Here is a 15416-nt window from a genome sequence, read left to right on the forward strand (position 1 = left end):
CACCAGTACTTCTTGGTAGTCATCAGTACAAGTTACTTCTCTTCATTGCTGGGGTAGACCATGGTTCCTTGAGATAATTGCACTTAGTGCTATTCCCATCACTCCCTCCTGATCTCATACTTCCTCCCCCCAAATAGCACACACAGCATGCTTACATTTCTGCAAATGTGTCCAGCCTGAATATTTGGTGGTATTGCTGGGCTTATAAGTCAGATGTTGAATTGCAGTGTGAAGGAAGATACAGGTTGTGCAGGATGTGTTTATTACCTGAAGACCAAAGAAGTTCTTTGTGACAGCAGAGGGTCTATTGTTGCTTGCAAAAGCAGGCTGCGTGGCTCCAGTTCTGGTTAAGAGACTTCCCACAACTTGCCATGTACTTACTCTGTAGAGTTTGCAATGCATGGATGTTATATCTAACTAATGGTTAGATACGGCATTTCTTAAAGAAAGTTTACGTACTATACATACAATATACATGGTGGCTGTTTATGTAAAAAAAGTCAATGTCAGCTGGACATATTTCTATCATCCCCTCACTGATAGGATTTTAGATTAATTCCACATTGTACCTTAAATGGACTAAAGAAACTAAATAAAACCTGTCATCCTAAGAGCTAGCAGACTGCAGACACAGGGTAGGATAATGTAGCAGGGAACAAGGTGGGATGTGTGACCAAAACTGGAGTGTTTCACAGAACACACAGCTTTTCAGATCTGTGTGAAAGTGGGAGAAAAAAGGGTTTGTCTTGCCAGAATCAAGAAGGTGGTCAAGAACCTCGGAGGCTGCATCCAGTGGAACAATATTGGTGATTTTAATATGAACTGCAAAAACTCTCTGTCAAATAGCTAACACCTCATTTGACCAGTGTGTAAAAGAGCTCTGGTTCAGCAAGGGGCTAAGCATCTCTTACTGACAATTCAGTGTGGCTTGGTGCGCTCAGAACCATAGCAGTGACGTAGCTTCTCCCACACTGCCAATTAATAGGTGCACCTCTCTTTCAGGCCCTCATTACACCTTTTAGGAAGACCTCCACAACGGCAGGCAGAAAACATCACACCTCTTCCTTTTACTCCCTTTGACACCCAGGCCCAGGCAGTCCCTTAGAGCTGTCTTCTCTGGTTCTTCACCCTGCCCGACGAGCCTGCCTCCACCAGCACTGCAGAGCTCTGCCAGAAGGAGCTAACCCCACATCTTCCTCCCTTTGCAGCATCTTTTCTTCCTCTTTCTCCATGAGAGTTACATTAGAGTCATAAACATAAGAATGATTCTGCAAATACAGAATCATATGCTGCATCTCTTCATGTCCAAAGTCACTAATAATTCCTAATAGTTCCTAATAATGGAAATTATTGTTTCTTTAATGTTCATATTCGTCTAGCAAGATCTAAGGTCAAATCAACCAACTGTTTTGACAGACCATCTGTGGGCTTTCCATCTCTTGACTGCAGTGATCTAGAGATGAAAGGCTATGGCCAATCAGCAATCTCTGAATGATTTCAATTTCAGAAGTAGCCCACATGATAAAATGAAACCAGGACGACATTGTTTCAGTAGTATTAGGCAAATACAGTGTTTTGTCTGTTACTAAGCTCAAAGCTATTCTTCTGGAAAAATTGAGGCAGATTCCCCTCCCCTCCCAGCTTCAGTCTCCACTACTTCCCTTGGAGCCTACAGAAATCTTTTGCATGGCAGCCACAATAACTGCAAATGTTACTTTTTAAAATAACTGTAACAAATAAACAAAATACGAATGATGAACAACAGCTGGAAAAGGGATCAGCTCCTTCAGAGCCAAGATAATTATTGGAGCTGACCTCCTGATATCCTGAAACTGCTTGCTCATAGCACAGACACCAATAATGTCATAAATATCATTCCCGAAGCATGACAAAAAAGTCTTCCCCACTAGCATTTATGTACAATATTTCCTTTACTTTGTCAAGTTGTCAAAATGCTGTTTTCCTCAAACTGGATACTAAATCTTGAAAGATCTACCCAGGTGAAGGGTATAAACTACAGCACAGCTCCTACCAAATGCACAAAAACAGACACAAGCTGAGCAAGGAAAATGCTGATTAGTTGTAAGGAAAAAGTCTTCACAAGGGCAGTGGTGAAGCACTGGAAGAGGGGTCCGGACAGGCTGTGGAATATCCACCCTCAGAGATGTTCAGAGCTGGACTGGCCAAGTCCCTGAGCAACCTGACCTAGCTTTGAAGTTGGTCCTGCTCTGTCAGGGAGCTGGGCTATATGACCTCCATGGGTTCCCTCCAGCCTAAATTATTACATAATTGTAGGACATTGGATCCCAACTGTTTTCAAATAATAAATGAATTAAAACCTGCCAGACCCAGTGCTTTATTTCAGAAAGGAACAGAGTGAGGAGACAAAGGGTCTCTAGGGGGAACAGAGTAAACAAATTATCTCTGGGTATGGGACAGCAACAGCAAAATATCCACTGAAAGCAATTGTCTTTGGAACTCACCACTGGCCTCTCCCTGCCTATTTTAAAAAGGGCAGGAGAGGGATGAGTCATCTTTGTTGAACCCCAGAAACTGTGTTGCTCAGCACTGTTGGTTTACTCTGAGGCTGACATTCTTAAGAGTTTTTTTTTTTTTTAATCACCTTTTGCAGGGCTCAGTGTAAAACTTCAGAAACACTCCCTGTACCCAGGAATCCAGCTGTGTTAAGGGAGCAGCAATGCACTGTACAAAGCAAACACTTCCCCACAGGGCTGCAGAGCACATGAATGTGCAACCAAAAACCTTTAGAGCAGACTGCATGAAGATCACAGGCCCTTGCTATTTGCAGGTATTCTGTCTGCTTTGAGCTTTAATGACATTTTTGCCTTGTAAAGCTACTAATTTCTGCTAAAAACAAATTATCACTCTGTGGAACAGAGCGATACATTGCTATCAGTCTTCTTTGGTGCTTCCAGGAAAGGAGACAAGATAGTTTAGTTTTGTCCTGTTCTTCCATATTTACTCAGTGCATGCTGTTTTTCTTTCGTTTATTCTTCTCTTTTCTAGAAATTGGGGGGTTTTTTGGCTCCCAAAACTTTAATGAATCTTCAGTGCAAAAGTTTTCTTATGCTCCAGGTCAGTATGGCAGCATGCCAGGTGGAAGAGTTTGATCTGTGCACAGAATTTTGAGATAGATTTTCTAGAAGACTGTGCTTTACCACAGTGAAGACATAGGAGTAAAATAGCATTTTTAAAATACTGTGTGCAAAGATATTGTAAAAATGTTGCACAGTCAGGGGATATAAAATCAATTGAAGTATTATTCTGTGTTCCTGAACTGACTTTCTGTAATACTGAACCAATAAAGTATTTTTACTTTAGGCACAAGGACTTATTTAAACTAGGTTATTACAAACACTTGATTTAATATGAAAATGCATTTTGATGATCTGTAATGGAGTTTCCCTGGAAATCTGTGTAAAAAGCTATAGGGTAACTACTGCAGCACTTTGGCTGCAGTGATCATGCATAGCTGCCTATGATTCTGCAGTGCAGAATTACTCACTGTTGGCAACAGACACAATAGATGAGAATTGATATCTTTCATCACACGCAGATTATAAACCTTTCATCCAGGGAAACAGTGAGACTTCACATATCTTGAGGTAATAGAGGCAATTACATATAACTGCTTTTCCATCCATACCTGATGTAAAATGTTAAACATGAAACTACATGTTTTTAGTCATACCTTTTCATTAAAATTAGTAAAAGTGGACAGTTGCTCAAAGTGAAAAAAAAAAAGGTCTTGGCAGCAGCAAGACGAGGAAAAGGAAAATGTAGCATTCCATTCAGACTGCAACATCCAGCTTCTGGCATGTCAGCAAACTAGCATGAGCTTAAGGACCAAAATGTCAGCCAAGTTTTAGTATTTTGTCTTTCATTTATGGGATTTATATGGGGCTGCTAACGCCAAATTCTCTTCTCTCTTGACAGTTTAAAATTCAGATTTAACGGAAGCAGAAAAAAACACTTTCCAACTTTTTTCTGTCTTTGCTGTATTTTAACTGTACTGCTGTTTAGACATTTTCTATCTTTTGTTCAGAGATACGTGGTATCAACAGAATGTTGTGAGAAAGGGAGCCACAGCTTCTAACACCAACTCTAAGAGTAGTTTCTCTCAGCCTTAAATCAGGGAGAAAAAGGGATGAATAAAATAAAAAACAGGGGACTATAATGCTAATTTTGCAATTTCACAGCATGCTATGGGGAATCGAATTAACAGTTGCAAGATGTTCTGAAGACCAAAAGTGCTAAATGCTAATGATTTTGTGGTTTTATTTTTCCTCAGTAGGCAACTATAGACTAGTGTCATTCTCTTAATAAGTCAAAGCATGAATCCAATTTACATCCCTATTCAAGAATTAGTGTTGTCAGGTTTAAAGCACAGGTGTCAGGAAAGTCTCCTGTTCTCCCACCTAATCAGCATTCTTCTCTTGGCAGGCAAGGCTTTCCAGTCCACATTCCCCAAACTGACAATAAAATTCGTTTCAGCCCATTCAGATATTTAAAGCCAGAGCACTATAATCATCTCATCTGATCTCCTACATGAGAGAACCAATTCATCCAGTACCTTGCTCTTCCTTTGTCCATTAGTTAGAAAGGAGAGGGGAGAACAGCAAAGAACCAAGTCTACCTCCAGAGTATCACTTCAGCAAAATCCCAAACTGTAACATCTGCCTCCATGCTGCAAAGTCAGGAAGGGTCAGCGATTCAGCATCGTGAAGCCATTAACGACACAGACAACCTTGCCAGTCAATACAGGGAAAGACTCTTACACTTCTTACCTAGAGGACGGGACGTGGATCTTTCAAGATTTCTCCCACACAGTAACACTCCTTCAGTCCTCTCATGACAATTGTGTGATGAGCAGTTTGCTGCCTTCCCCACAGACAGCAGCTGGGGACTGCTGCGCGTCCCCAGCCCTGTGCCTACTGTCCACGACTTTTGGAGGCTTCTCGTGTCCCAGAGGACCTGTCGCACCCTGGCACCAGGCACCGGGCAGTAACTACTCATCCAATACAAGGTCTGATGGACAATACAAAACCAAAACCTGTATTTCCAGCCATGAATAGGAGATAATCAGGTGATTTCATAATAATCCATTTCTGTATATCTACTAATACAACTATCACTCAAATACACCCAGGCACAGAGCTCTGCTCCTACAGCTTTTTACATTCTGATCGTGTAAGAGGATGCCTTAATTGTGCCTCCTTATATAGTTTTTACGAACATTTCTAAATTCTAGTGCTTCATAGTCACTCTTGTAGAAAATTACATAAATGCTTGTTGTTACAGCACACTGCCACTCTATTTCTATCCATGTGCCACTGTTAAAAAAGAATGCAAATTATTCATCTTCCATGCCGTTTAATGAAGTCTTTAATGTACAATGGTGTTTGTCAGATGCAGTTAACTTGTTTGGGGTTTTTTTGCTCAAATAAACTTCAAAGAGATGATAATGGTGTAGATTTCTAGATAAACAGATAAATGTGACAATACTCACCTAGGACACCAATAAATGATCATTTTAATATTTTGTGTTCCAACTACTGCTACGGAAGACTGTTGTATTTTTAAGGATGGCACTATTTTATCTTCCTAGCAGGCTTTCATGTAGATGGTCACCGGGTAATATACTTTCCTAGTGGTTTCTAGACATTTTCTTATATCCCAAGTAGACCTCTTGAGTTTTTTGAGCACTAACAACAGAAGATTTTCCTTTGCTTCCTCCACTGGTTTCAGCTGTTAACATCCTACAAAAGCTGGATAAAGATGCAAGTATAGTCAAAATCAAGGTTTCATTACAGCTATTAAAGGAATGGTACTTGCAACACTCCACAGGCTAGCTGGCTAGCTGAACACATCATCTGCTGCCAACAGCACACAGCATCAGAAAAGTGGGCATCCCAGCCACCCTAAAAATAGAAAGGCATGAGATCATGTGCATCTATAACCAGAGAAAGTGACAATCCAGGGAATTAAAACTTTATGGAATTTATGTATTTTTTTATTCCAAAATTTACATGAAGAACAAGGCTGGCTCAAAGCATCTCCAAAGCATATGCAGAATTGAATGCGGCCCTACAGATGAGGAACGGGGACAGGGCTGTTCCCAACAGAGGGGGAGAGAAAGGCAGGAGGGGAGTTTGTCGGCCGCGTGGGTAGGAGCAGCAGGCGCTGCTCTGCCCGGCAGGGCCTATTCCCTCCCTCCTAGCCCTTGCCCTCCAGCCATCCCTTGAGGGCAGCAGCAGCAACCCACCTTCCTTGTGAAAGACAGGGCAGAGAAAGGGTTCCTGCTCGTTCACCATCCAAGGCAGCCTGCTTTGCCTTTGCCTCGAGCCATTCGGGTGACGACAAAGCACCAGGGAGCAAAGGAAATACAGAAAACCCAAATGTTGCAGCACAGGCTTCAGTGGTCTTGCACCGAGTTAACATACTTTCTGATTGCAAAGGTGCTTTATATATATTACAAGGGGAAAAAAATTATTTCCCTCTCTTTAAAATTAATTTAGACTTAAAATCAGTACCCTATAGAAGATGTTAAGGAAGTTTTCCCCATTTTAAGTCCTCTTGGCTGACAAAGGCTAGATGACTGCCTCTGATCACAGCGGGGCCGGTTCCTGCGATGCTGCGTGTGTGATGCGACTCCAGTACATGCCGCCCTGTCCTCTCCTTTGCTCCTGACCCCCGGCCGGGGGAGAGCGCGCCCGCTTTTCCCACAGCCACCTGTAACCGCCCCTAACGGCCCCGGCGCTCTGCCAAGGGCCGGCGGCCCGCTTCCACCTCAGCCTCAGCCCCAGCCCGGCAGGAGGAGGGGGAAGAGAGGCGAGCAGGGCAAGGGGAGCCCGGCCGAGGCCCCTCTGCGCGGAGGGGCCCCGCCGCCGCGCCCGGCCCGCCTCGCCTCGCCCTCCCTCAGCGGGGCGGCGGCGCTCGCCCTCCCGCCGGCAGCCCGGGGCGGCCTCGGGCGGCGACGCCGGGGGCTGAGGCGAGGCCCCCCCCGGGGCGCGCGCGAGGCGCGGCGGTGCGGAGACAGCGCCCACTCTCGCGCCCCCGCCTGCTGCGCGCGCACACACCGCCCCGCCCCGCCCCTCCCCCCCCCACCGCTCGCGTCTCCTCGGCCGCCGCCGAGCCTCCGCATCACGTGCCCTCCAGCCCTCCCTGGCAGCCAATGGGCGGCGCGATCCGGGCGGCAGGGGTTTATAAGCGGCCGCGCAGCGCCGCGGTGGCGGTGGGAGTGTTGCGGTTGTCGGCAGGGGAGAGCGGGCCGGGAGCGAGGCGCGCGCTCGTTCTCTCGAGCCGCTTCCCCGCGTCGCCTGGGGCGCCCGGGCTGAGCCGTCCAGGAAGGCGGCCAGGTCTGTGTCCGCGCGGCCCGGGGCTGGGGGGCGGGCGGAGGGCGAAGGGGCTCGTCCCTGGGGCGGGCGGGGCGGCCGCGTGTGGGCGCGCGGGTGCCCGCGGGGGTAACGGTCTCGGCGGCGCTGGCGGGGCGGGCTCCTCCCGCGGCGTGAGGGAGCGGCGCCTCGCCTCGCCGGAAGGGAGCGCGGCGGCGGGCCGCGGGGCGAGGCGCGGGCGGGGGCGCTGGCTGCCGGCTCGCTGCGGGCTGCTGCGGGCGCGCTGCTGCGGGGCTCGCTGGCTCCAGTCCCCCGGGAGGGCGGCGGCGGCGGCTCCGGGCGTCCGCAGGGCGGCTGCGTGCGTGTGTGCGTGCGTGTCTCCTCCTCTCTCTCGTCCCCCTCAATGTCGGAGCTCTCCGTCTTCTCTAACAAACTCTCTGCCTTGCTTCTCCCCCTCCCCCCGGGCTTCTGCTTTGTGGATGTTGGCGGCTTCTTGTTGTGACAGGAGAATGTGTGTGTGTCCCGGGCCCAGGCGGATCGGTACGTATCTCGTCGCTGAAGCGCTGGGCTTGGGGGCCGGACGGGACCCGGGGAAGGGACTGCGAGGCTGGGCTGAGACCTCGCCGCAGGGAAGGACTAACGATTCTGCTGGTGTTGAATACTTCTTGTTCCTCCTCCCCCATCCTCTCCAACAGGCTACTCATTCAGGTCTGTCAAGTGTCTGACAGGCAGCTGGGGTAAGTGTACTTTATGTTAAGCCATGGTGTCTTTGGCACAGTTAAGACAGGTGTCTTGGAGGAACCTGTCTGAGCAGCATCAAGTGTCTTTCCTAGTACAGTGACAATCTATATTAAAGGAATGAGTTGCATGTTTTCCATTTTATCAGTATAGTACTGCAAAACCTTTGAATTCACTATCTAACTCTTCATTTGTTGTATCATGTTTATGGCCTGAAAAGTCATATTTGTATCCTGTTCTGAGCTTGGAGAGGTGTTCTAAGGCTGACTTGATTGTGATCACTTGACAAATCATGATTGGATTGCAGAATTTGTGCTTGATCTCTTTCCTTCTCTGCCATCTCTTGATCAATCACAATGAACTGAAACCTTAAAGTACTTATCTGAGAGAGTTAGCTGGAGTATCTTGTGATATTCTAGGCATTGTTATTTTATGGATAAATAGAGAGACTTGGGGTAATCTTGCTTGAGGTTGACATTTCTTTGACTTAATTGGCTAGGATGTATTAAATCTAGCATTAAGTGATGTCTGTCTTCAACTGATGTATGGATTCACTATAAAGGATACAAGCCAAGGAAAACTTGAGGCCACCTTCTTATTACATCCTATTAGGTTTCATGTAATATTTGATAAACTAATGATTTAAAAATTGGCAAATAACCTCTGGTGACACTGCAGAGCCTCTAACAGCAAGATGCTTATTTTTGCTTTATCATGGATCAACAGCATAACTGTCAGCTACAGACCTGCTATTGTGGAATGATGTATGGATCAGCACTGAACACACATGCTCAGCAGTCAAAAGAACTTGGTTCAGTTGGATTCTAGTGGGAGACCAATGTAAAATCCCAGTTGCTTTTGCAGACCAGACACATCTGTAGAATCTGCAGAGGTTCTCATTCTGTAAGCAAAAAACCTGCTTTTAAATGTTACCTGAAGAAATAAACACAACTGTTATCAAAATAGCTCCCTTGTAATTACAAGTCTAAATATTTCCAAAACTTGTATTTGGAGTTGCAGTTCACTTCTGTCATGCTTTATGCATGTGAGCCTGAGCTAGAGAAATACACTTTCTGGGAAGCAAATGGCTAACATAACATGTAGTATGCATCTAAGTTCAAGCCAGTACACTGTTGCTGAGTGTCTGGATAGCTGGCTGTGGTCTGCAGGACTACAACCAAAGCTCTTCCTGATAGCTGAACAACAGAAAACTGGCCAGTCAGTCTTCATGGCTGTTACTAGGAGACCTGGGAGAATCAGTGGACAAGAATTTTTGTGAGTGTAAATCAAGGATGGCAAGCACTTCTTTATGGGGAATGAAGATGTAATGCTAGAAGAGCCACTGGAGTGGTAGAAATATTGCCTTCATCACTTATATTTTGCAAGAGTAACAGATTCCACTCTTGTTTGCCCTAAGAAGAACAAGCGAGCTTGGAGAGAAGAACATCACTTCCTTCCTTTTCTTCCAACCTAAAGAGAAGGGAATAAAGCTTCATATATTTCCAGATATGTCTCAGCTGATCTAGATGATAAACCCCATGGCAAAGTCTGTGGAAAGCACACTGATAAGGGCTGTCACAAAACACTTGCCATTTTAATTGCGTTGCATGTCCCCTTTAGATTGGGCCTTAGAGCATATTTTATAGGTACTATGTCTCTTCTGAATGCAGTGATATACCTCTTTGGCTAAAAAAGTTAATCAGCTAAGTGACTGTTTAAACACCTTGCACAACACAGTAGTACCCAGTTTCTCAATAGTACAATTAAATCTGAGATAGATGGTGCTGATGAAGATTAGAGTTTAAGAACAGTATTACAGTAAGCCTCATAAGAGGTACCATGTAATGGTCTTTTCTAGGAAGATGTTATGCTGTAATTTGATCCTAAAAAGTGGAAAGGGAGAACTGAATTCCCTGTAAATGTATGCCCTTCAAACAAAAGGACATAAAACTCAAAATTTTGTGCTGATTTGTAGAATTATTTTCCCAGGTAGTACTTTCTGAGGATGAGGCATAATAAGTGATTTATTGAAGAGGAGCTCACAGTAATGTTGTAGTGATTGTATATATAAATGGGGAGAAGGGGGACTGTCAGAATAATCTTTTTTTTTTTCAGAAGACTGAAAAATTTTTAGGTGTGGCAAAATGTATTAGAATATTTGTCTAGCTTTAGACTATTCTGCCTGACTCTACTCTAGTATGGAAGCAAATAAAAATTGTATGTAGTCCTTCAACTGACTTTTGTTTAGCAGTTAATTCTAAAACTTACTGGGGTAGATGAACTGTTAGTAGAGATGCATCTGTCTGCTTTCTAAAGGAGGTGCTATTTGACACTAACTCTTGTGTAAGTGCACATTTGTACTATATTTGTACCTTTTATTATGTAATAAGCTAAAAAATTGCTACATATAAAATATCCACAGCCAGCAGTCTGTATACCATGGTGTCACACGTGTGATATTAAGCTTCCTATATAAATGGGAGGGATAAGAAATAAAACCTGCTACTGGCATATGATTGTTTAAAGAATATCGAGCAGTGACCTACTCTTTGCCTTTATCACCTAAAACATCACCTTGAACTGAGTTGTATACCACCTCAAAGTTGTTTTTTGAATCTTGCAATCAAGTGCTTTATCTCCTCTTCAGTCTTATAGGACTGACTACTTTTTTCCTTCCCTGTGTGCCATATCTGGCTCTGTCAGCTGGGAAATCATCATGAAAGCAAATCTCCATAGGAGTCTTGTGGGACGTTGCAGTGTTGTAGAATGGCACACACTAACTATTGTCTGTAACTTCTATATGAAGCTGCATTGTCTGTCTGGATGATGTTTTTTACTTCCCACCCACTATTTGAGTGGGTATAAGAGCCAAGCTTCTAATTATGACATAGTTTATTGTTATAACCTGGCATATTGTTTATAAACAAGCATCTTCTAATACTTTTTCTCTTTTTCAAGACCTATTAAAGCTGTGTATTCCACACTATAAGCATCTTTGTTTAGATGCTGTAATATCTTAACACTGGCTTTTGGGAAAAATGTGTTAGCAGTTCCCCTAAGCCTAGTTGTTCTTTTGTCTTCCAGCAATTCCAGTCCGAAGCTCCAGGCTACCATTGTTGTCTGATGCCATGCCAGCACCAGCTCATCTGTTTCCATTGATTCGTAACTGTGAGATTGGCAGAATATGCAGTACTGTGTGTTACTGCCACCGTAAACATCTGTGTTGCTTCTCATCTCACTTTGCTCACGGTCACTTCAGATGTGCACCTCAGAGGAAATTTGCAGCGCTTTGTAGGCCAAAGGAGAACTTCAATCAATTTATTCATGCAAGGGACTATGCTTCCACACCACAGAGATTTTACCTCACTCCTCCACAAGTCAACAGCATTCTGAAGGCAAATGAATACAGTTTTAAAGTCCCAGAATTTGATGGTAAAAATATAAGTTCTGTCCTTGGCTTTGATAGCAATCAGCTACCTGCTAATGCTCCAATAGAAGACAGGAGAAGTGCTGCCACTTGCTTACAGACAAGAGGAATGCTTCTGGGTGTGTTTGATGGCCATGCAGGTTGTGCTTGTGCTCAAGCTGTCAGTGAAAGACTGTTTTACTACATTGCTGTCTCTTTGTTACCTCATGAGACTTTACTTGAAATAGAAAATGCTGTGGAAAGTGGTAGAGCTCTGTTGCCCATATTACAGTGGCACAAACATCCTAATGATTATTTTAGCAAAGAAGCTTCCAAGCTTTACTTCAATAGTCTGAGAACTTACTGGCAGGAGCTCATTGATCTCAATAGTGGAGAGACTACTGATGTGAAAGAAGCTTTAATTAATGCATTTAAAAGGCTTGATAATGATATTTCTTTGGAAGCTCAAGTAGGAGATTCAAATTCTTTTCTCAACTACCTAGTACTACGAGTAGCATTTTCTGGTGCAACTGCCTGTGTGGCTCATGTAGATGGTGTTGACTTGCATGTTGCAAACACAGGTGACAGTAGGGCAATGCTTGGGGTTCAGGAAGAAGATGGATCTTGGTCTGCAATTAATCTCTCCTATGATCACAATGCGCAAAATGAACATGAAGTGGAGCGTGTGAAAATGGAGCATCCAAAGTCTGAAGAGAAAAGTCTTGTGAAACAAGACCGCCTCCTAGGCCTGTTGATGCCTTTCAGAGCTTTTGGTGATGTGAAGTTCAAATGGAGTATTGAACTGCAGAAGAGAGTAGTAGAATCAGGCCCTGATCAGCTGAATGACAATGAATATACAAAGTTTATTCCTCCAAACTATCACACTCCTCCATACCTCACAGCTGAGCCAGAAGTCATACATCACAAATTAAGGCCACAGGATAAGTTCCTGGTTTTGGCCACAGATGGACTGTGGGAGACTATGCACAGACAAGATGTGGCTAGAATTGTAGGGGAGTACCTCACTGGTGTTCACCATCAACAGCCAATAGCTGTTGGTGGCTATAAGGTAACTTTGGGACAGATGCATGGTCTCTTAACAGAAAGAAGAGCAAGAATTTCTTCAGTATTTGAAGATCAGAACGCAGCAACTCACCTGATACGTCATGCAGTGGGTAATAATGAGTTTGGCACTGTGGATCATGAGCGACTGTCCAAGATGCTTAGTCTTCCAGAAGAGCTGGCTCGAATGTATAGAGATGACATTACAATTATTGTGGTGCAGTTCAACTCACATGTTGTAGGTGCATGTCAAAATGAGGAACTATGAATTTTACAGTGAACTGGTTATCAAAGTTGTAACAATGGCCAGTAGGAGCAGCAGATTTAAAAAAAAAAAAAAAAAGGCAAACAAATTGGTTGCTTGTTACATTAAGCATACCTATTGATCCTGCCTTCCCCCAGAGCTCTAAACATGTGGGAAGTGCTATTGACCCAATATAAACTTGAAGAGGGTGACACAGCTTGGAAGGAGGCTTCTGTAATAACTTTGCACTATTGATTTCATGAATGCTGCTAGAACAATGTTTTGAATTTGGCAGGGCTAGATGAGGGAAGGAAGGAGGACACAAATTAACTATCAAACTTTTCAGCTGTTCAAGAAACACAGCCTGTTTCTAAACACTTGTAAATATCTGCACACTATTCCTTATTACTAATCTTATCTTTAAGAGAGTGTTGGGTTCTTATAGGGCTAATTCTTGCAAAGTAGATATGGTTATTTGTGAATATCTTCTGTCTACCTTTTCCTCTAAACAGAGGAAGATGACTTTAAGTCTTCAATGTAACAATGTCATTCACTTAAAGATATTTGTCTGTGTTGACTTTCAATGCAGGTCTAAGCCATAATCAATATCTGAGATTATTATAGTTTAATCATATCTTATGCACAGTAACTTCTAAACTTCTTGTGCATTAAGTTTCTTGGCTTGCAGGTTTCTGCACAACTTATAGGGCAATAATACATTACAGCATTCAGTAAGATACTGGATAACTGTATTTGTGAAGGACTTCAGCTTGCAATATGAAGAAACTTTCAGGCTTTCCAAAAAGTCAGTGTTGTTGGCCAAAACTGTGTTGGCTTTTCTAAAGGTCATGTCCTTCATGGACTCCAATCCTGTTTGGTATTACTTATCTGATAATAAGATACATTTTCATCAGGTCACCTGTATGTTCTTAATCATTGCTAAACTCCTTGACTTTGTAGCTTGCACTCATTTTCACTTTAGCTGTTTCAGGTGGTCACATACTGGATGTCTTGCACTTGAACTCATTTATAAGTATGTCAGGTTGAAAACTACCATTTACAAGTTACAAAAAAAGGTATGGCTTGTAAATAGCTGGGAAGCTAACTAGCATGCATGTGTGATGACTTTTTGTGGCAACTTCATTATTAGCAGCCATATATTTCTAGGCAGCTGGTATATGCATGTTCTTACAATCCAGAAAGTTGTCACAGAGCAGTCTCTTAAATGGGTCTCTGGTGGTAATGATTGGATATGAACTTAAAAGGTAGTGCCCTGAACTATAATTTGTGTGCCTGAATTTGTTACAACTCATAACTGTAAAAAGTAGGGACTGACAACTGATTTAATGGTCTTCATTGTATCTGTTCTAGGTATGTTGCATTGCACACAGGGTTTTTTTTAACCCACCCTTAGGTTAAAAACTTAATGCTGGCTGAAATACCAGTCCTGGATGACTGAGAACACATGTAACTTGAGTCCTGTGTTCTGCTATAGAAACTCTAGAACAACTATCAGTCAGTACATTTAATTTTACCAAAGTGTTTTAATTAAAATATCTTCCAAACCTTTATCATAGTTAATTAAATCAACACTAAGGAAATATAACTTCCTATTCTCAATTGAGTAATGTGGCATTTTCTACTAAATAAAAAGTATTGCTGGTTAAGGTTACTATTGCATAGGGTACACTTAATTTGAACAATGAACTTGTGCTCTAATAAACATTGGCTTGTCAAACTAGCAAATGCTGTGTACTTAGTGGCATGCAGCTTTAATATGTCTGTTTCTTTACCCAATCTCAAAAAATAAAGGATCAGCTTTGCTGTAAGGTCAATGGTATCTAAGTTCACCTTCAAGATGTGAACAACCCATCTTTATCTGAAGGGAAAAGAGGAGCTCTAAAATGCTTAGACAAGTACTGGCTGTTGACATTGCTTCTGTATGTTGTGTTTTGGTGACTGTCATTAGGTCAATATATTTGTTCTCCTATTCTTTCATTCAAATACAGTGTATCTAAACGGTTGCAGCACTTAACTTTCTTACATTTTTCTACTGTTAAAGCTCTATTACATGTATTGATATATTTAACCTATGATTCTTGATATGGATTTGGTACAAGTCATGGCTAGATGAACTGAACATTGGTTCCATGTATACAACTTTTACTGAGGGAAAAAATGCTTTTTGTAGTAAAGTATGTGTGGGGTCAAACAATATAGTATTTATGTATTGCTTGGAGACTTGCTCAGTATGTATGCAGTGAACAGAAGCAGCATAGCTGCCTGCTGAACAGGTGATCTGAACAAACATGTTTTAATAGATTCCAATAAAATGATCAGTTATGCAGAAATCTGTGTATTAGATTGATATAAAATGTAATAAGTATTCTGTTGAAGATGAAACTTATGATCTACTTGATTATTTCAAGAATGTGTTCTGTTGTATAGTCCCCGCACTATGAATAGACCAGATAAGTGGAAACACACTGAGAACTGGGCTTTAAAGCTGTTAAATTCCCCTGTGAGATGTGAATCCCTGGGCCAGGCATGCTGCTGCTGCCCCCTGGCAGCAAAGCTTAAATCTTTCCCTGTCAATATCAGCGTATGTCCT

General features: G+C 43.0%; 1 protein-coding gene across 3 annotated transcripts; it reads left to right on the plus strand.

Moving 5' to 3' along the window:
* Window positions 1–7283: 7283 nt before the first annotated feature.
* Window positions 7284–15153, plus strand: PDP1 (pyruvate dehydrogenase phosphatase catalytic subunit 1). Of its 3 annotated transcripts, none has more exons than XM_067290294.1 (3): window positions 7284–7379; window positions 8051–8092; window positions 11178–15153. In XM_067290294.1, exon 3 carries the CDS (start codon window positions 11222–11224, stop codon window positions 12827–12829), a length of 1608 nt encoding a protein of 535 aa, XP_067146395.1. In that variant the 5' UTR covers window positions 7284–7379; window positions 8051–8092; window positions 11178–11221; the 3' UTR covers window positions 12830–15153. The 3 variants fall into 3 exon arrangements, with proteins under 3 accessions (XP_067146395.1, XP_013797366.2, XP_067146394.1); XM_013941912.2 differs by lacking the exon at window positions 7284–7379 and adding an exon at window positions 7620–7895; XM_067290293.1 differs by lacking the exons at window positions 7284–7379; window positions 8051–8092 and adding an exon at window positions 8649–8996.
* Window positions 15154–15416: the final 263 nt, after the last annotated feature.

The sequence above is a fragment of the Apteryx mantelli genome, chromosome 2, assembly GCF_036417845.1.
Source record: "Apteryx mantelli isolate bAptMan1 chromosome 2, bAptMan1.hap1, whole genome shotgun sequence".
In the NCBI taxonomy this organism is placed as follows: Eukaryota; Metazoa; Chordata; class Aves; order Apterygiformes; family Apterygidae; genus Apteryx; species Apteryx mantelli.